General features: G+C 40.1%; 5 protein-coding genes across 5 annotated transcripts; 2 read left to right on the forward strand and 3 right to left on the reverse strand. All coding sequences in view use genetic code 12, as the record gives it.

Moving 5' to 3' along the window:
- Positions 1-675: 675 nt before the first annotated feature.
- On the reverse strand, positions 676-2,999 carry PCK1 (phosphoenolpyruvate carboxykinase). Its single transcript, XM_064917053.1, has one exon. The coding sequence runs from the start codon at positions 2,769-2,771 to the stop codon at positions 1,110-1,112; it is 1,662 nt and encodes a 553-aa protein (XP_064775507.1). The 5' UTR covers positions 2,772-2,999; the 3' UTR covers positions 676-1,109.
- A 2,880-nt stretch (positions 3,000-5,879) lies between these two features.
- Positions 5,880-8,915, reverse strand: NGS1 (Ngs1p; the record flags this gene model as incomplete). The annotated part of the gene is made up of 1 exon (XM_064918348.1): positions 5,880-8,915. One exon carries the CDS (start codon positions 8,913-8,915, stop codon positions 5,880-5,882), a length of 3,036 nt encoding a protein of 1,011 aa, XP_064775508.1.
- A 1,445-nt stretch (positions 8,916-10,360) lies between these two features.
- On the forward strand, positions 10,361-13,315 carry RJT20DRAFT_40292 (crossover junction endodeoxyribonuclease). The gene has a single exon (XM_064920014.1). The coding sequence runs from the start codon at positions 10,574-10,576 to the stop codon at positions 13,145-13,147; it is 2,574 nt and encodes an 857-aa protein (XP_064775509.1). The 5' UTR covers positions 10,361-10,573; the 3' UTR covers positions 13,148-13,315.
- A 339-nt stretch (positions 13,316-13,654) lies between these two features.
- RRD1 (peptidylprolyl isomerase) lies at positions 13,655-15,027 on the forward strand. The gene has a single exon (XM_064917054.1). The coding sequence runs from the start codon at positions 13,713-13,715 to the stop codon at positions 15,006-15,008; it is 1,296 nt and encodes a 431-aa protein (XP_064775510.1). The 5' UTR covers positions 13,655-13,712; the 3' UTR covers positions 15,009-15,027.
- Positions 15,028-19,983, reverse strand: RJT20DRAFT_127670 (ubiquitin-protein ligase). Its single transcript, XM_064917055.1, has one exon. It carries the CDS (start codon positions 19,961-19,963, stop codon positions 15,140-15,142), a length of 4,824 nt encoding a protein of 1,607 aa, XP_064775511.1. The 5' UTR covers positions 19,964-19,983; the 3' UTR covers positions 15,028-15,139.
- Between the last annotated feature and the right edge of the window lie 308 nt (positions 19,984-20,291).

Here is a 20,291-nt window from a genome sequence, read left to right on the forward strand (position 1 = left end):
ATAGGTTCTTTGACCTTTCATGCGCCTTTTCTCTCCGAATCATGCATATCAAACAACTCCGTCCCCGTGCATCCATACATTATCCCCCACCTTTTTAGCCCTTATGTTGGAGATGTTGTAGCTGCAAATTGAGACTACGGTTTTAACTATAATTGGTTTAAACCGTACCGTTCTCCCCCCCTCCCAACAAATGGACTTAACAGGAATTGTTATCTTCGTTAACGTCGTTGGCGGTTCATATATCACATCTTTTGCATAAAAAAAAAGTTCAAGTAAGGACCAGTTTCCACCTTTTATGGATTTCTTTGTCGATGTTAGGGTGAAGTGAAATGGTACGATTATGATGTTGATGATGAAGATGTCGTTGAGGTAGATAATTAAGAAGAGGTTGAGGTTGAGGTTGCCCTTAATACTAACAGTCTGGATATAAGAGATATCACTATAGATATAGAGTCAAGGCCCTACCTATATGGTATTCCTTGAAAAAGTATGGTGTTTGCTACTATTGTAGTTGTGGATCAACATAGAAACGGACCCATCTAATGGTATGTAAGGATGGCATCGATTGGTCCGTTCACAATATTTAGGGTAGTTAGTTTATGATCCAAGCAACAGACTAGAGATATATAATAGTGTACAATAGTGTACTAGTTCATGATCTAGTACGAAGACCAAGTTGATCTTTATTCTTATCTTCTTTGTTTCTGAAATTTCGATATTCATATTCCATTCACGGAACTTCCCAATGGGATATATAGTTTTAGCAACTGTGAAGAGCAAGCCCCATTTCAGAGAATCTGGCTTCTTTAAGAACTATAACCTGCGTCGCTCAGACACAGTGAAACCCCTTTGTAAAATTTTCTCTAAATCAACCACAACTCTAACGATATCTCTTGATAAGCTTTCGTATAGATATGAATTCCTGTTGTTCTATCCATATTTCATTTTACTTTCCTTATTCTTCACTACATTGAATAATTCTATACTATTTTCACTTTTATTGTGGATGAATAAATATGTCGATCAAATGTGCATGAAAGAATGGTTAAGATTATGACTAAATAAAGTAATAAATAAATCAGCAAATCCAATTAGAGACGATGAGTGAATTAAGCAACTGGGCCAGCAGCAGCAACTTCAGCGGTAGCTTGGTCAGAGTACTTCTTGAAGTTTTCGTTGAACTTGGCAGCTAAAGCCAGGACTTCGGCCTTGTAAGCAGTGATTCCTCCGTTCCAAACCTTGGTTGGGTTCAAGATCTCGGATGGGACACCTGGACAAGACTTTGGAACGTTCAAGTTGAAGTTTGGCAAGGTTTCGTACTCGACCTTAGACAATTCACCAGAGTGGATAGCATCCAAAATGGCTCTAGTGTACTTCAATGGACATCTCTTACCACCCTTGGCAACAGAAGCTCCAGACCAACCAGTGTTCAATAACCAAGCGTTGGCGTTGTGCTGACTGATCTTGTCAGACAATTGTTGAGCGTATCTCATTGGGTGCAAAACCAAGAATGGTTGACCGAAACATGCAGAGAAGGTGGCTTCTGGCTCAGTGACACCTTCTTCGGTACCGGCCATCTTGGAAGTGTAACCAGAAATGAAGTGGTACATGACTTGAGCGTTGGTCAACTTGGAAACTGGTGGTAAGACACCGGAAGCGTCACAAGTCAACAAAACAATGTTGGTTGGGTGAGTGTCAGCCAAACATGGAATCTTGGCTGATGGAATGAAGTCAATTGGGTAAGCACATCTAGTGTTCTCAGTGACGTTGGCAGCATCGTAATTCACAACCTTGGTGAATGGGTCGTAGACAACGTTCTCCAAGATAGCACCGAACTTGATAGAGTTGAAAATTTCTGGTTCTTTTTCAGCAGACAAGTCGAGACACTTAGCGTAACAACCACCCTCGATGTTGAAGACACCGTTGTCCGACCAACAGTGTTCATCGTCTCCGATCAACTTTCTGTGTGGATCAGCAGATAAGGTGGTCTTACCGGTACCGGAAAGACCGAAGAAAAGAGTAACATCACCCTTCTCTTCACCCTGGTTACAGGAAGAGTGCAAAGTCAAGACCTTGTGCTTAATTGGCATTAAGTAGAACATGACAGTGAAGATACCCTTCTTCATTTCACCGGCGTACTCGGTACCAAGGATAACCATCTCCATGGCCTTGAAGTTAATTTCCACGGAAGTGTTAGAGGTCATACCCTTAGTGTGAATGTTAGCTGGGAATTGACCAGCGTTGTAGATGGTGAAGTCTGGCTCGCCGAAAGTCTTCAATTCTTCTTCGGTTGGTCTGATCAACATGTTGGTCATGAAAAGAGCGTGGTAAGCTCTGGCACAGATAATTCTGACCTTGACTCTGTATCTGGTGTCCCAGCCGGCGTAAGCGTCGACTACGAACAACTTTTCTCTGGTTCTCAAGTAGTCCAAAGCTCTGGATCTGGAAATCTTCCAGGTCAATTCGTCAACCTTCTTGTTGACAGGACCCCACCAAATTTCATGGGAGGAGGTCTCTTCGTCGACAATTCTTTTATCCTTTGGAGATCTTCCGGTCTTCTTACCAGAGAAGGCCATAAGAGCACCGGTGGAGGAGATAGTTGTACCCTTTTCCAACAAACCGTCTTCGTAAAGAGTTGGTGGAGGAGCATTGTGACGAATGGTCACATCTGGACCGAGGGACAATTGCTCAACCAATGGGTCTTGGGTGTATTTGATGGAGGGGTGACCCTCGAAGTTGATGGTGGATTCAACAGCAGTAGGTGGAGACATGATGAATATGTGAATAAATGCGATTTCTTGCTCGAAGTGGTTGCTATTGGAATAGTATACTACTTAACTGAGAAACTGAAAGATACACTTCATAGCATCCCATGCCATAGAAAACGAGGATTTCCCATCTATTTATGTGAAATTTTGTTCTTTCCGTAGAAGATTTCTTTTGTCCAACCCCAGACAATATACTGTATACGTTTTTCAGGGCATAAGGCAACTTCCACCGTATACTACATACTACGTAGACAGAGTTCCAGAGTTCCATAGTAATGACTATTGCTGATGATAGTATGGCCCGGAGCAAGGGAAGCTGTCTTTGTGATTGTTGCAGATGCCCAAAACGGACAGTCGTGTGGTGCCGAAGCGAATTTCTGGGGTAAGGAAAAACTCGGGGGCGCGGCGGGAACTGCTGGCGCGGTGGGTGGGTCCGCTGGCATTATCATCCGATCGGGTCCGGATGAAGAGGAAGTTTACATAAGCTATGACATAACACCGCCAAAGCATGTCTATAAATTCCAAGGAATTTGCCCCGGGGCATTTGATCCGGAGAGCATTTCGGGCCAAGGGATGTGGGTACTTGTATAGTGTGACGATAGCTTAGGGCTCGGAGTGGGCTGTTTGGGAGGCTAGAACGCGGGAGAACTGTGAGGTCGAGGGTTGTAACGTTCGGTGGATGGTTCCGACGCGCATTCACCATTGCAATGGGAATTGTTGGTATGGAGACGATGTTAGTCGATGTCTAGGATGAGGGGAAAAGTTGAAGGTGGGATGTTCCGAAACATGGAGAATACAGTGGGGCAAGCCAATAATACTGAAAAATTCGTGGTGCTACAGTGAAATTGAGGGAGAGACTTTTTTGGTGGGAGCGGGCGTTTCAGATTATTACGGTTATGTAAACTTTTCACAATCACTTACAGGGCCGACACTAGTTCTTAATAGGGAGGGCCAAAAGAGAGTACTACACCAACAGGCAAAGAGGACTACGTAATTCCATTGTTTACGAAGCAGCACGAGTAGCGATTAGCGTAGAGATTAGCGTAGTATTCTTAAAATTCTCTCATAGCCCCCACGCTGTACATTGGAGGTTTGTTCTTTCGAATAGAAACTTTTCAGAGGATTTGACCTGAAACATGCTTATTACGGAATAGTCCCGATCAAGTAGTGCGGAGGGCTGTCACAGTCTTTTACTGTCACCTGGTATGAACTAAATTAAATCCCTCCAGCGGAACCGCTCACACCATGAAAATTGCTTCATTTCAGCAATGGCTCGTTGTGCTTGCGTTGTACTGTGAACGTGTTTCTGATATGAATTCTCTAGAAGTATACGATTGCAAAATTTTCATTGACTCCTAATGAATAATTCGTTGATCTTTCTCGGCGTTCATGAGCCAGGCGCTGGTATATTTTACCCTTTTCAACGCCGGGACCATAAAGTGAGCGTTTGTGACTCTGGGCAAGCCCCAAATATCGGTTGGTTCCATCCGACTTTGCCCTAAGGATATAGGTGATACTTTTTGACGTCAATGGCAAAATCGAATACCTTTGTTGTCGTCTACGTAATGTTTCCATTTAGAGTAACGGATAGTACACATTGAAGTTGGAACAGGGCTTTGGTGAAAATTGCAACTGTCCCCCGGAACAGTTTTGTTGATACCGGAAAAAGCGTTATCGGAAAAAGTGGGAAGATATGAGGTAAGCAGTTAAGCTAACTTTTACCATGTAACGCATTTCTATTCTTATCGCAAGTCGTCTATGAATTCCGTCACTCCCAGCAAACACTGAATTGGTTTCTCCACTATCAATGCATATTTCCTTGGTAGTTCAAACTAGTACTACAACTACTATGAACCCCTTCCTCCCCTCTTTTTTTTTTCTTCCGTTTATATGCTTTCTCTTCTACCGAATTCTTCCGTAATCTTCTGTTTTTTTGCTAAATGCTTTGCCGTCTTTGCTGTGCTATTGTCTTGTCAAGCAAGTTCAACTGGTAGAAGTTATTCTTCCATTGAAGGATTTCACGTGATTCATTTGATGTACATTATTTAAGGCTGCATGCAGTTATACTTAACTTCTGTTTATGTACAAGTCTACTTTCTGTCTCTTTGTTAAAGCTCCAAATCTTAGTGGGTAATACTATTACCTTGGGATCAGAACCAGCCATATCGATAACGAAAGCTGTTTGATTAAAGACTCGCATAAGAAGGAAGCTCATCTTTCTTAATATTGTGTTTTCAATGTTGCTGTCCAAGTAATTGTCAAAACATACATGTGATATATCATATCTTGGCTGGGCTACCATATATATAACAGTGGTATAATAGTTAGAGCACCAAAAACTCATCAGTACGAGCTTTCGAGATGCTACGCAACATGGTGACAAATTGTCCCTTAGTCTACAATTTATACCACTACAACTTCGAAACGACGTTAGCGAGATCGACTGAGTTTGACCCTCTTCTTCTCTTGTTTTTATCTTGTCGTGGAGTCAAAGAAAGGTTATTCCCAAGAAAGTTCGTTGTCGCTTGACATGTTTTCTACTGTCTTGACATTCTCTTGTAACCTTACTAGTCACTAGAATGCAAAACTTGGTAAAACTCACGTGATCATTAGGCATTAATTTTGTACTGCATTTTATAAAATCTATTTATTTCTTGTATACAAAGCCTCGCTTATCATTACTCTCCCTGAAGAATGTCTAGTAATACATCATCATTGAAAGGATAGCGTACCAAAGCATGATCTGACCAGTCCACAGTAAATGCACTTTTGTTAAGGACGACATTAAAAGATGTAGGGAACTCAAAGATGCGTCCTATTTATTTCAAAACTGTCGATCTCACTTTATTTTTAGGCTGCAAGAAGCACATTATCTTTCGCACGGCTTACTAGCTCTTTTTATTGTTATATGCGTCTACTAGTTGTGTGTTTGGCTAACATGTGCATGTACCTGGTTACTTTACTGTATGTCAACTCCATCAAATATTTGACTCCTTCTATCTATGTTGTAGCGTTCACTTGAAATTACATTGCAGCAAAGTGCATGATAGGATATGTTACATTATATTACAAAGCAATGTATACTACATTGCAACCCCTGTAGAAAGTAGCTTATTCTATAAAGGTCTTTTCGGCATTAGTTTTCTTGTCGTAATAATCATGGTAGTATTTCCACTCTTCAAAGCCTATCTCTTTGACACCACTAAGAGACTTGTCGACGTCGATCATTATGCATTGGTCCATAATCATTTCTCCATCGTTTAAACTTGACTTCAAAAACGTGATTCCACTGCAGATCAAACCATACTTGAAAATTTCTGTCAAATTCGAATACAGAGGATCGATAACAGGTCCAATAATACCTCCAATTAAAGGCACGTTCTCGTCTGTGGCTTTCACACATTCATCTATGAAGGGGAAGAACTTGGACAACTGTGATTTATTCGTAAACAAAACAATACTACCAATCACATTTTGATTAGTAGGTTCTAGCGCAATAATAATTTTAGTGCCGTATGGGGAATTATTTCCTAAGTGCTTCACAGCTTCCAAGTATAGTCCCTCAATGCTATCATTATCTTCTGAGCTCTCGTTGTCTTTCAAAGACCTAGCTATCATCTTCATTAGTTTTTCTGCATCACTGCAGATATCAAATCTCACGCCAACTATCATTAATTCTCTGAATATCTTCTTGGGTACCAGCCAATTATTAATATCTTTCAACAACATCACGTATTTCTTTCTCAATTTCTCGTAGTTAATATCCCAGCCAACGCTCTGCATAAATGAAACAACTTTGCTATTGTTAGGATGGTTCAGCAAGTTGGAATTGTCTGGAAAGACAAATAATGGGAACGACGACCCTAAGGAGATGCTTGAGCACTTCTTTTCTTTAATTAAATACCTTATCGCTCTAGCATGTAAGTTCTTTCCTATACTTTGTAATCTCTTGGACTTGTCTACCAACAAATAAAGGATTGATCCTCTGGAGGTCGACTCCAGGGTCAAGTCACCATCAAGAGGCAAATCCTCTTCGACCCATGTAAGAACCAATCCATAAAGGATGTTCAACGAAGAGTTTCTCACCACGAAATGTTTCTGTGTCTTTGTTGTTGTGGCTAATAGTCCGTACAACCTCTTGTAGAAGCCAGCCAACTGATAGTCTATCTTGTTATTGTCATCTGAAGAAATTGAAGTATCAGTCTCAAGTGTATTATTCTTCCATAGTTTCATTAAACCTGACCAGTCTCTATTCAAGTCAAACTCATCAACTAACCACCTACGCTTTGGAATTGAGTTTCGCGGTTTCTTACCTATAACGATCTTGTCATTCTTTCCTAACTCTATAGTTCCAGATTTCCGCTTCTTTTGTTTACCGATGAACTTCTTTTCCCCTGGTATGCAACCTTCTGGCTCAAAATCTCCCATGAGCACCCCACAAAGCTTTTCGAGCGCTCTATCTGTATAATCAAAGCAGCACAAATAGGCACTTCCAATGTTCTTGTTGTAGAAGAAATCGTACGGGGACAGGGTAGCCACTATTATAAGAGGTTTTGTCAATTGCGAGAATGTTGCTCCGGAATTATTGAATGAATTTGGATTAGCACCACAAAGAATGGATACATATTTCACAATTCCAATCTGGTACATGTTTCGAGATGCCTCTGATGTAAGGACTATGACCACTTTCGAATTTTCGATGAGTGACTCATGTAGTGCCGTCAATCCATTAGCTGTATAAGTTGTATGGAGAACATTATAAGGCTTTGTTTTATTGATTGGGTGATCTGAAAGCAATTCTCCAAACTTTTGAAATACCTCTTCTCCAGTGTATAGACGAGGTTGATTCTCTTCATCGTCCTTTTTCCAGTGCTTCGCTGGGTATATTGGATTCAATAATGGCGTTAGGAGAAGGATGTGGTCAATTTTTTCGTTCTCTGGTGGTGAAAGATACTTCAAAATGGGTAAAGTGGCATTGAAGTCGCGTGCTAGAGTTATGGACTTTTGATAAGCTAATGAAGAGAGCTTCTGATGACGTTCCCATTGTTCTGGAAATTCGTGTTTGAATAATTTAATTTCGTCCTCTTTGGCCGACGCTTCTCCTCTAGGAAATAATTCGGTCCACTTAGGAAGTCGATGCTGGAGACGTTGAATTCTCTCCAAACTAGCCGATATAATTTCATCATCAAGATTTCCATTAGCAATGGCCTTCTGCATGCATTCTACTGCTTCATTTTGTAGAGCTAAGTCATGGCAAACCATCACCAAGTCACATCCCGCAGATATAGCTAGGATCACACCTTGACCTAATCCAATTGAATGGTACAATGCATCCATTTCAAGACATTCACTAATGACGAATCCTTCGAACTTCAAGTCTTTCCTCAATAATTGATTTATCACAACAGGAGACAAGCAGGCATGCGTTTCATCGGGAGATATTGTTGGAACTCCGCATCCAGCAGCACTGATTCCATCTAAAAGGTTACGCTCAATTAATTTGGCAAACGGCTGTGAATTAAAATGTTTGATCTGATCCAACGAATCCACTATCATAGGCAATTCTAGTAGTGAATCAACAGTAGCATTACCTATTCCAGGAAAGTGCTTTCCCACTGTGAAGAGTCCACCGTCCTGAAGTCCTTTGGCGCAACTTTGTCCATACTTGGTTACGTCTTCTATGGTCGTTCCGAAGCTTCTCACTCCAACCAATTGATGAGAAAGCTTGGTCACCACATCCAAAACTGGCCCAAGAATAATAGAAAACCCGATTTTCTTCAATTCTATCGCTATGGCCTTAGATATTTCGTATACCAACTCGGTGTCGCCTGTAGCGGCTAACGCCATGGCTCCAGGGTACTGAGTAAGAAACTCAGGATCAAAGAGTGAGTTCATCATGCCACCTTCTTCGTCAATGGCAAACATAATTGGGTATTCATAGTTTCCCTGGCTGAAGGCGATGTACTGAAGATCTCGGATCAATTTCGACATCTGTTTGACCGAAAGAGCGTTCTTTCGGGAAAGAATCATTGACAGTACATGGTGCTCCACTATGAGATGGTACGCTTGAGGAGTCACGGTTGTTCCCTGGAACCCGGCACAGAGGAACTGGCCAACGTGCATGGGCGGTAGATTCAGTGGACTCATGGTTTGAGATCCTCTTTGGCGGCAGTTTCAGGCTGTTTTCTCCTTGCAACCTGAATAAGAGTGTAGTCACTAAATTAATTTGGTCTTGGTTATCTGTACTAACACATATGGAGAATGGAGGCGAGAGCCGGGGGTTGGGAAAGAGTAGTTACGAGGATGGAGAGGTCACGTGAGATTTTGATTTAGTCTGGGGAATGGGAGATCGCCGGTGGGTGGGTTTGTAGAGGTGGTAGGGGGTTGGTAGGGGGTTGGTAGGGTGGTTGATAGGGGGGGTTGGTAGGGGTGGTGGATTCGAATGGTGGATGGTGGGTTTGTAGGAACGTTGAGGGTGTTAAAGCGAAGAGGGCGTTAAAATGAAGGTAATTAGGGTGATTTGGTGTAGTGAATAGTTAAAAAGTGATTTGGTGTAATCTGAGGATGAAGATATTTTTTTTCAGTCCAGTGTGAAGGCTAATGGATGTGGCTAGTATTGTAGTGGAGATGGGTTGAGTTAGAGGGTTAATGGTGAGTGTTTTTGGTGTGGAGTTGAGTGTACTCTATTATGAAGGTTCAATGGGTTAATGTGGAGGAGAGTATTTTTCACTTTTCTATGGCAGCACCTTTCTATGTTCTATGAACTTACCTTTCTATGAATCTACTTTTTCTATGGTAATGTATGATAAAAGCCGTAGTAGAACAAATACAAACTAAAGTACCAACAGGACTCCAATTGAAATTAAAAAAAATCTGCTTTTTGAGTGAGGGGGGCGCAGATCGGCCTTTTTATCGTCATCTGTCGTCGTAAATCATTCGTGCTATAAACTCATCGTGGATCTCCTGTCCTAACTAAACATGGTGCGATTCTGGTGGATTCGGAGTTCATCTGATCGGTTGACTTTGTCGCATACAAAAAATGCCTTTACAGTGAGCATAATGATGCGAAAAGCCAAGAGCGTGAACAAGATGTTGGAAGGGAGTGTGTTTATTAATCATTATGTGAAGGAGTTTACGAGATGGTTGGGTTGTTATGAGAAGTTATGTGGGTCGGCTTAACTGGGATGGAAAAATTGGGTTGTTGCCATGGCATTTTACTTGAATACCGAACTGTATCTGGAGAATTATCTCCGTGGGGCCCCTTGCCATTAACTGCAAAAATTGTAAAATGATTGCAAAAAATTTGACGATGAATGATAAAATTTCCATTTTTTGACTTCCAAGACTTTCACCAGTTAGGCAATGAAAAATGCCACACATATTGTTCCGCTATGCCGATAATGTTCCGTAACCCCGTCAAAGCGTTCAAACCGTTTTTGCTTGGTATCCTGCCCCTCCTACAATTATCATCATGACATGACTTATTGCGATCCCATGGTCTCGCCATATCAGATGAATTTCTAATTCCAGCTATAGCACAATAGAATCTTCCTCCAAAAGGTCACATTTCTTCCAAACTTCTCCTAATGAATGTTTTCCCTGACTATATCTTCTTTACAACAACTTGAACCGTAAGATTACTGCCTCCTATAAAGATGCAAATCCCGTCACGTGACCCAATATCAACATTGGATTATTGGGCCCATGGCATAACCAACAATGGGAAAGAATCGTTTATAGATCCTTAACCAAGGCTCCAGAGGTAACCAGAGGACTTTCAGCGTGTAGACAAATGCAGTTGTAGCATGGGTATTCTGCAATTGTGGGATGTTTTCAAACCAGCGTTTGAAGAACGTGTCACAATTGACAAGTTTACTACAAATTTTATTGGAAAACATGGCAGAACACCTCGAATTGCTATCGATGCATACTTATTTATCATGCAATCGAGTTTCTTTGACCAGCCTGAGGAAGAGCTCTGGTTAATTATACGGAATTTTATGGCAAAAATACTCTGTTTGGTTGGGTTGAATATTTCATTTATCATAGTTTTTGATGGAGCATTCAAACCAAATAAGATACGACATGGCCCATTGTTGGTAGATGAAGGCGGAGACTATGACAAGGAATTGCAGTTCTTTTTAAAGCAGCCTAGACACGTGTATTCCGAAGGCTCTTCAATAGTTGAAAAGATTAAGCAAGTGTTAGTCGAGCAGAAGATCGACTTTTTGCAATCTCCAGCTGAAGCTGAAGCTCAGTGTGCTTATCTTCAAAAGTTTGGAATCGTGGACTACGTACTATCTAATGATCTGGATTCTTTCGTCTTTGGTGCTACTGCTGTTTTACGTAATTTCAATCGGTTCAAGGAAGACATTTCTGCTCCACCGAACACTACTACGACAAGCCCAGATAAAACGGCTCCCACGCCTACACTGAAGTACTACGTCACCCCCGTACATTTGGACAGGATAGAGGAATTAACTGGTTTAACGACAAGACGATTAGTTTTCCTCGCCACATTGAGAGGAGGAGATTACTCCTCTGGTGTAGACAGAATCGGAATTAAGAATGCCCAAAACTTGGCTCTCTGTGGATCGAATTTTGCCCAAGATGATGAGACGAACAAGGAACTAACCAGATTCCCACGATTACCTGATTTATCGCAAATGCTAATTGGATGTTTCGTCAAGGATGAACCTGAAAGAACCGTTTACATTTGGGATCAAATAATTGATAAATTTGAAAGAAAAAGGCGGCTAGCAGACTTCTGCAAATTGCTAAACGAGACAATTAGAAACAGATCAAAGCTAATCTTTGGTAGAAGATTCAACCCAGAAAATGATTTGCTCATTGATGAGTACAATACGCTACTATACCTTTTTCCATTGGTTACGTCATCGGTTTATAAGTTTCTTCCACAGTCGTTAAGTTTTGGAGAGTTACAGGCAATAGATAATGACATTAGACTACCCGAATATCATCTTGAAATCAAAAGTACCCCATTACCGGAAACGTTTGAGCGCATCAATAGTAATTACTCAACCCCGGGCCATGTTATTGGCAAGCTGACATTCATTTATGTGCGATCTGAAGATGGGGGCTTGACATGTAAGCACGAGTTTATTGCCAACAGCGCCATGAAATCTTTTAGTCCTGTCTTGGACATTCCATCGGTATATCGCTGGTCTACAAAGCATCTTATAGCAAAATTGATTTCATATTCCAAAATCGGCGAAGTTTACATATCAGATCTCATTACTATTTCAAACGAAAAGCTTGATGATGAAATTGATCTATTAATGTTGAAATATGATCCTCTTGAGGTTGGCAAAATATTTCCCCAGACAATAGAAATGAGGAAGAAAACCTATGGAAAGAAAGATATAGAGGAAGAGGAAGGAATCGAAGAGAGCAATAGCAGTTCACCTACAAAATCTAAAATGGCTTATGTTTGGTTGCCTCGTGTCCTAATTGATGTAGTAAATCACCAGTTAGTTGTGAATTATGTTAGGGCTATGGAGAAGAAAGCCAATTCACCGAAAAAGAAGTTGAAATATCTGCCGCAGAAAACTACATTGGATAGTTTTGGTAAATTCCCCCAGTCGCCAACAAAATCGACACAGCAAAAGCGGGCACTACCAACAGATCCAGAGAAATCGATATCTCTAACAAAGCTGGCGGCGTCCACCCAAAGGATAGAAAAACCTCCTATTGAAGCTGTTCATTTTAATATATCTTCAAAGCAGCCTAAGAAGTCGCCTCGTAAGGCACCATCAAAGAAACAAATAGCTCCTGGCCAAAAGAGTGTTGATTCTTTCTTTACTAAGCAGGAAAATCCATTTGTTGAAAATCCTAGCTTATTCTTGCCGGAGCTGGAAGATGAAGAAATTCATCAGACAAAGGACAAAGCGGTATTTTCTGTACCTGCTCTTACCAAGATCCCCGTACTTCGACCAGATTCGACCACCTTTACAAAATATTCAAGCAGAAAGAGAAGATCTAGTATTAACCATGATGATTCTGGCAGTCCTACAAAAAAGCTTGGACTAGATCAAAATGAGAAGTCACCATTCAAAGTCAAATCGTCCATTGAGGACTTTTTTGTTCCATCTTCACTTCCTGTTGACAACTCGCCTGTAAGAGGGTCTTTCCAGAATAAATCACACGTTGTTCTTGTAGATAGCGATGAGGACTCATATAAGGAAACAAGCTCTATCATGGAGGTTTTTCCAGATGAGCTTCGAAAGGATAATTTGACAAGCGAGGTAAATAAGGGACCACAGGAAGATAGCACAGGGCATGGCCATTTAAAGAAAGACTTTTTGGATGACTTAGTTGAGATCAATGTACTATCCGATAGCAGTGATGATTCGTCTTGATTATTGGTACTCAGTACAAGTATATTCAATACTATTTCCAGTCCTTTTTAGGCTTGTCTGGAGACACCATATTGCACTCATATAGCTTTCTGATGACTTTCTGATACTTTCTGAAGTCTTTTCACATAGCTTTCACACCATATATTACTTCTAATTAACGAGTAACGAATTTATATTGTAACACCTTTCATGTTGTAGCATTATCTCTAGATGACACCAAAATACACTCTCTTCTCAATGTCATAGCATCGTGACTATCACAATAAACTCGTAGATCTTACAACTTACAACTTACAACTTACATTGTAACTGGCTCTACCTCAGACAGATCAATACAACATTGTCTTTTGCAATCAACCATATACACCAACGCCAACATCTCACATACACCAACATATCATAAACTAGACAACCCCCAAAAACCCCTGATTTCCTGCACTAAATTATACTTTTTTATCAATAAAAAATACATCAATTTTCATGCATTCGATAATGGTAAATGGAACCGTTCTTTTCCTGTTCATTCCGTAGAAAGTAGTATTGTAGTGAGTATAGATACCTTTTAATGACACCAATAGATAGACAAAGGTGGGCCGAGCCTTCCAAGCGAATTTTTGGGGAATCGGATCTCGTTTATTTCAAGAAATCTAAGGCATATCACAGACTTATTCATTTGCTAAAGTCAGTTGTGGAGAAGATAAAGGGAACACCATTGCCACAGGGAATACTAAATGCAGAATTGACTACCAGAAAGAAGAGTGGGGGAAACTCCCATCTTCTTTCCTCCGTAGCTGCTAATACAAGAAGAACGCTTGTACCAATTCCCCAGGAGAGAACTATACCTGTAGAGAGCATACAACAAAACACCACGAGAACTCCACACGAACAGAAGAACTTTGATGGTCTTCTAAATGTAATAGAAGCATTAAATTCGCTTATCGATGAAACCCCACCATTACTGGGTCCGAGAAGATTTGGAAACTTGGCTTGCCGTCAATGGCATGACAAAGTCCATGGCAAAATCCAACTGCTCTTCGATGAAAACCTCGAGCTACCACCAGGATTGGATCGAAACGGCTTCTTCTTGGAGCTCAACAGCTACTTCCTCAACTCCTTTGGATCAAAACTTAGGCTTGATTACGGAACAGGTCATGAATTTTCCTTCTTGGCATTCCTTGGTGGGTTGTTTGAATTCGAGTTGCTTGAATTCAATTCATTGCCAGCCGTTGATTTATTGACGATCTTCGCCAAATACTACGATCTCTGCAGACGACTCATTATTGATTATAACTTGGAGCCAGCAGGCTCTCGTGGCGTATGGGGGTTGGATGACCATTTCCATCTCATCTATATTCTTGGAGCAGCTCAGTTCAACGATGACAAATCAGCCCCTCCAGTACAGCAGGTTTTGTCTAGCCAGGTGATAAATTCACATAAAACCAGCAATTTGTATGTAAATGCAATAGCATTCATCTACAGAATCAAACTGGGCCCTTTCAACGAGCATTCGCCTATAATTTACGATATACACACAACAGTTTCACTATGGGCTAAGGTGCTACAGGGTCTCTTAAGAATGTACGATGTGGAGGTGCTCGGAAAGTTCCCTGTGGTACAGCACTTTTGGTTTGGAGACGTTCTCTATCCATGGATTGACAATGAAACCAAGAAAGAATTACCTATCAATATTCGAGAGGAGAAACAAGATAAGGAAGAGGACAATGAACCGGGTTTATTGAGTGGATTTCGTGGAGTCAACACCACCAGGGCTAATGTTTCCATGACTGGAGCACCATGGGCCAATAAGCAGCAGCAGCAACCACCACCAACAAGATTGCCACATATTATTAATAGGAAATGAATAATGAGTTTAACGGATTCCGCGAATTGGTGTATTAACTATACATAGATTGGTTTATTGGGTACAGAATATACCACTCCTAATATAATATTACAAGTGTAGATCTATGAACTATGAAGAGAACAGTCAGTTTATCGGGTTGCCCTAAAGTTAAAGGTAGATCTGCACAAAGGACAAGTACTACTACCTGAACTCTTGAACCATTTGTACAAACAAGCAGCATGGAACTTATTGTTACAAGTGGTACACGTCTTCGAAGGAAGGGAGAGATCCTGATGCAAGATGGAATAACAAATGGCACAATCCTCAAAACCTGAGAAATGAAGATTCACGTTCTTATTGAAAAGCTCTATAGCATCCACGATTGAGCCATTGGTGAGAGATATGACTCTTTGTGAGGCCAAGAGCCATGCTTTCCATTGGTTATCCTTTACTCCTAAACGCAAAGGTCCCTCAACGGTTACACTTTCCAAAGGATAATTATGAGGAATCTTAACAACCATTTCCATCGTCTGTTCGTCAATGACATAAACAGACCTTATTTCGTTTGTTATATTATTCACCTTTATGGTCAAATTGTCATCATTCTTTTCAAGCTTTTCCTTAGATGTGGTCACCTCTTGCAAGATCTTTGTGACAAGAATAGGTGAGACATATTTAACCGTAAACTTTTCTATCTTCTGTTTCAATTGACGGTCACGGATTTCCTTGAACCAGTTCTGGACGTAAGAGCCAATATATCTCAAAGATAAATAGTAAAGATGAACTAAAACAAATTTCAATTCAAAAGTAAATTCCTCAGCTGGGAAGCCCTCGCTGATGTCATAATTCTGAATAATGCTTTCAACACTAGCAGAAGGTTTGACCTGCTCTTCGAGGGAAAGTTTCTTCAAGAATTTGTTGTCAGCAACGTCCACTTGTTCAAAAATATAGTTCAATAGATAGTCAATAGAATCCTTCTCCTTTAAATGCTTGATGTACTCAGCACGAAGGGAATATGTAATATCTTCGAAATGGGAAAAAATTAAATACCAACTCCAAACAAATGAAGCAATTGAATTAGAGCTATCCGCATCATTATCTTCTACATCATGATTCAATGGCTTTTCAACCACTTCCAAAAGAGTGGGAGGAATCTCAATGTTCAAGTTCAGACCGTCATATTCCCCATCTTGGTTCAAAGTTGACTTCAGCAATTGGTACTCAACTACTAACTCTTGTTGGGTTGGAACAATAACTTGCAGTAAGAAGAAGACAGCGACTCTCTTTAATGACAGGAAAGAGCAGTGGGAGACAACTGAGTAGAAGCTGCCCTCTTTCTCTCGTAATGCTTCAATTGGAAGGTCCACACTAAGCAAAACCCTGACCAACAAGTCATTGCTTTGAATGACCACATGATTGTTCAATTCTTCTTCAAATTTCTTAATGGCCTGATTTGTAAACAAGTCCAAGAGCTCCTCGTAAACCGATTCTGATATTTCAGACCACTCCACTACCTCAGATTTCTTCGATAAGTTCCAATAAGTCTGGAGTAATTTGAGCGTGAAGAATTTCAAGTCCAAGCGACTGCTTTCGCCTTGACAGGTCGATAAATTGTCAGTTATCACTTGCAGAGCGAGTTCCCAAACTTTGTCCGGTAACGATGTCTGTTTTAAAATAAGACCATTCAAAAACTTTGCCAAAAGGACCCTCATCGATATAAATGATTCGTCATAAGCAATACCAGACTCCAACCAATTTGAAAGTTGATTGCAAATCATGGCGAGCCTATGGGACGGAATAACTTCAACCTTCTCATCAACGTTAAAGAAATTGATGCTCAAGGAGAGCCATCTCAATCCTTCTGTCAAAATATCAGATTCTTTTCTCACACCTAGGATCTCTGCTGCTACATAGTTCCGAATCCTATCAAATTTAGGGCTGGTGAAAAATCTTGATGTGCTCAATTGGAAGGCAGAAAGCTTTATTGGGAAGTTTAGCAAGTTTTTGTGGTCCCACTGAGAGTCTTCGAAGGATTTAAGAGACATATTCTCAAAGTATAAATCAAGAACTCTTTTGAATATTCTGGACGCATACAATGCCCTAATTTCATCCAGTTCAAGCATACTTGAATTAAGTGTGCTTAAGATTCTCAGAGTCAAAGATGACCCGTCTAACTGTTCATTATTCACGGTACTGATCACCACCTCGAAATTCTCACTTTTGAAAAGGCCCAAGAATGATTTCATGACGTCCTCCCTAATTGTAAGATACTCATCTGAGTTGCTAAGTTTAGTGAAATTCTGTAGAATGAGGAAATCATTGATGTATTCGCTAACAAAAGCTGCGGTCACATACACATTCTCGTCCTCTATTTCGCCAGACTTAAGCACAGCGTCAAAGAACCTGCCAATAGAAATGATTGTCAGGTCTAAACGAAGTTCTAGACTAGTGCTAGACAAGTAGACGTTATGTTCCAACGGATTGGAGAGAGATACCAAATTTACCGGTATGCCACGCAAAGCATCACTGATGCTTGACTTGATGGTTTCAATAGGAATAGCTTTTCCTTTCAAGAATGAAGCTATATCATCAAACTTAGTACCATCTGTAGCGCTCTTAATATAGTCATAGAGAGAACTCTTAAAGTAGGTTTCATCAGATTTGAGCCATTCAAAGAACTTCGAAACGTCCTTATCTTTTATATCTTCCCATGCAAATCTTGTTATCGTCCTCAAGTGCACACTATTGAAATGGTCAGACAAAGAGGATATAGATCCATGATTGGCGACAACCTTAACAAATTCTATACTTCTAGCTTTACTAGTGGCTGAGGACTGAACCAAGTTATCAAAAATGCCTGGAACACTAATTTGGCTATACAAGAGATTCGACTCTTCAATTGATAAGTTTTCCTTCAGAGACAAATTCAGTAAGTATTGGTAGATTTCTGGATAAGACTCCTTCTCTTTTTCAAAGTCAACTTGGCCTTCTAATGAGTTAAGAAATATTGGAATTAGAGATGGTGCTTCCATTAAAATTTTAAGATAAGAGCCGTTTATAGCTTCCACAATGGAATCCTTTGGAATTGATAGCTTTGTGAATGCTTGAAGCAATGCAATTGGTTCGTCGATGAAATCACTTTCAATGAAACTTGGTAGGACTTCTAAGAACGAATTTAAATCATGAAGATCATCATCTTTATAAATATCTAGGAAAATGGATGCAACTTTAAAAGCTTGTGAAGGTTTTTCGATGGTGCTATCTTCTTCTAACAATAGAAGAATTTTTGTTGTGACACTTTTGGCAGTATCTTTCAAACCGTTCTGATTAATGAATTCAAAATAAGACCTCACTAGATCGATTAAACTGGATTGAAATTCAAAGCCACCTATTTCTAATTTTGATTTGTTTTCAATAACCAGTTTCACTATTGAGTCGTTGAAATCTTCAAGCACATTCTTAAGTTGGTCGATTGGAATAACTTCTACCAAAAAGGAATTGAGCTCATTCATGATATCGTTTTTCTTTATTATGACATCTCTTCTAATTGTCTTCTCAGCAAAGGAGTCAAGAATGAGGTACAACAACACTTTGAGAACTTGGTCTAATTGTTGTTTGAGTTTAGTTTGAAATTGCTGGTAAACAGATAGGATACATTGAACGGCTTTCTCTTTAAAGTCATAGTTAGGAAGTGTTTTGTATTGCTTGCCAAGTATTTTGATCAAAACCAAAGAAGCATCCTCAAGATCATCAAAATCAAGAAATTCAAAGTCTTCATCATCAGTCTTGAATTTTGTTTCAGACAAAGCGATGAAAAAGTGCCTCAAAATAACATAATAGGTAGGAGACAGATTACAGCTACCTAGCTTCAAATATTCCACGAATCTTGTATAACTCTTATTACCGCCAAGTTCCCAGAAATTCTTCTTTATTTTTAAGCTCTTGATATCAGACAATCCCGAGAATAGAGTCAAAGCCCGTAAAGTATCCCAAAATTGGAGAATGAATGATGAATAAATTATGTTTCCACTAGAAGTTGCCTTATTATTCTTTAATTTTACAAGCTTGATAAACTTCTTTGCAATTGTCTTATAAAGACCTCTAACATCGTCCACATTTTTAGTAAAAGGAGACACTTCCTTGTCAGAAGTGGATGCAAAAATCACCTTTAAGGTTTCAAGTAAGGTCTTGAACAATGGGAGGTTCATAGTATCTCCTGTAATAGAAGTGCCCAAGTAATTCCAGAGCTTGTCAGATTGAAGTAAAGATCCCATTTCTTCAAAATTCACCGTCTCAAGAGGAATAACTCCATTATTAACTAATCCAATGACTTTAATCAACATCTGTAAGCTGGTATTCAAAACACGCTCATATTTCAGGTTAGCATCAGATTCTTTGGTATACCGCTTGTCTGATAAACTTTCAGGGCTCTCTATGAGTATAGCTGTGTTTATGTAGTTTACAATCTGTTCATAGAATATGACCCAAATCTTATTCTCGACTTTATCCTTATCGTCTTGAAAGCTTTCGAGTAAAGATTTGAAGGTGGCTGCGGCTACGGATTTCTCATTGTCAAATACTCCCAGGAGCCAGATTGGAAGAGTACTCTTGAGGTATTTACTGTAGGCCTTTCCACCGACCAATTCAAGGAATATGGCTTGAACTTGGTGGGAAGCCGTTCTAATTGCTCTAGAGTTATCGATGGCCAATTTCGGGTACAATTGAATCCAAGTTATGATGGTGAGATCGTCCTGGAATGCAGCTGTATTCTGAGGCACTTTACTGGCCAGAATAAGGTCGGCAAGTGACTTTTCTTTGGTGATAGCGTCTTTCTTCATCAACGACTTAAATACTATAGTCATCTGAGGATCATGGATAATCGACGGGTCCGGTAGCGAACTAAAATAGTTCAAATGAACGGGGAACCCATTGTATCCCAAATCTCCGGCAGATCCTTCGAATCCCAAGCTCATCTGGTTTATGTCGTATCTTTTATGGTCTATTTCATCATCAAAATATGGTTCATTTCTTGTAGATTTTGCTGAAAAATCGAGATTCTTTGGAGGTGGGAGGTACTGCATGGTGGACGGAGCAGATGTCACGTGAGTGATATGGAAGTATGATGATGTTAATGGGAAGGTATTGATATGAGAGAGAGTAGTGGAGGAGAAGGAGGGAGGGTTGTAGGGAGATGAATGGGAGTCGGGAGAGATTGTCAATTTATAAAGAATTGAAATTAAAAAAGAAAAGCTTTTTATGTACTTTTGATGTACTTTTGATGTGCTATATAGTGTATGTTAA

Source organism: Scheffersomyces xylosifermentans (genome assembly GCF_036884685.1).
Source record: "Scheffersomyces xylosifermentans strain CBS 12540 chromosome Unknown RJT20scaffold_3, whole genome shotgun sequence".
Taxonomy (NCBI): Eukaryota; Fungi; Ascomycota; class Pichiomycetes; order Serinales; family Debaryomycetaceae; genus Scheffersomyces; species Scheffersomyces xylosifermentans.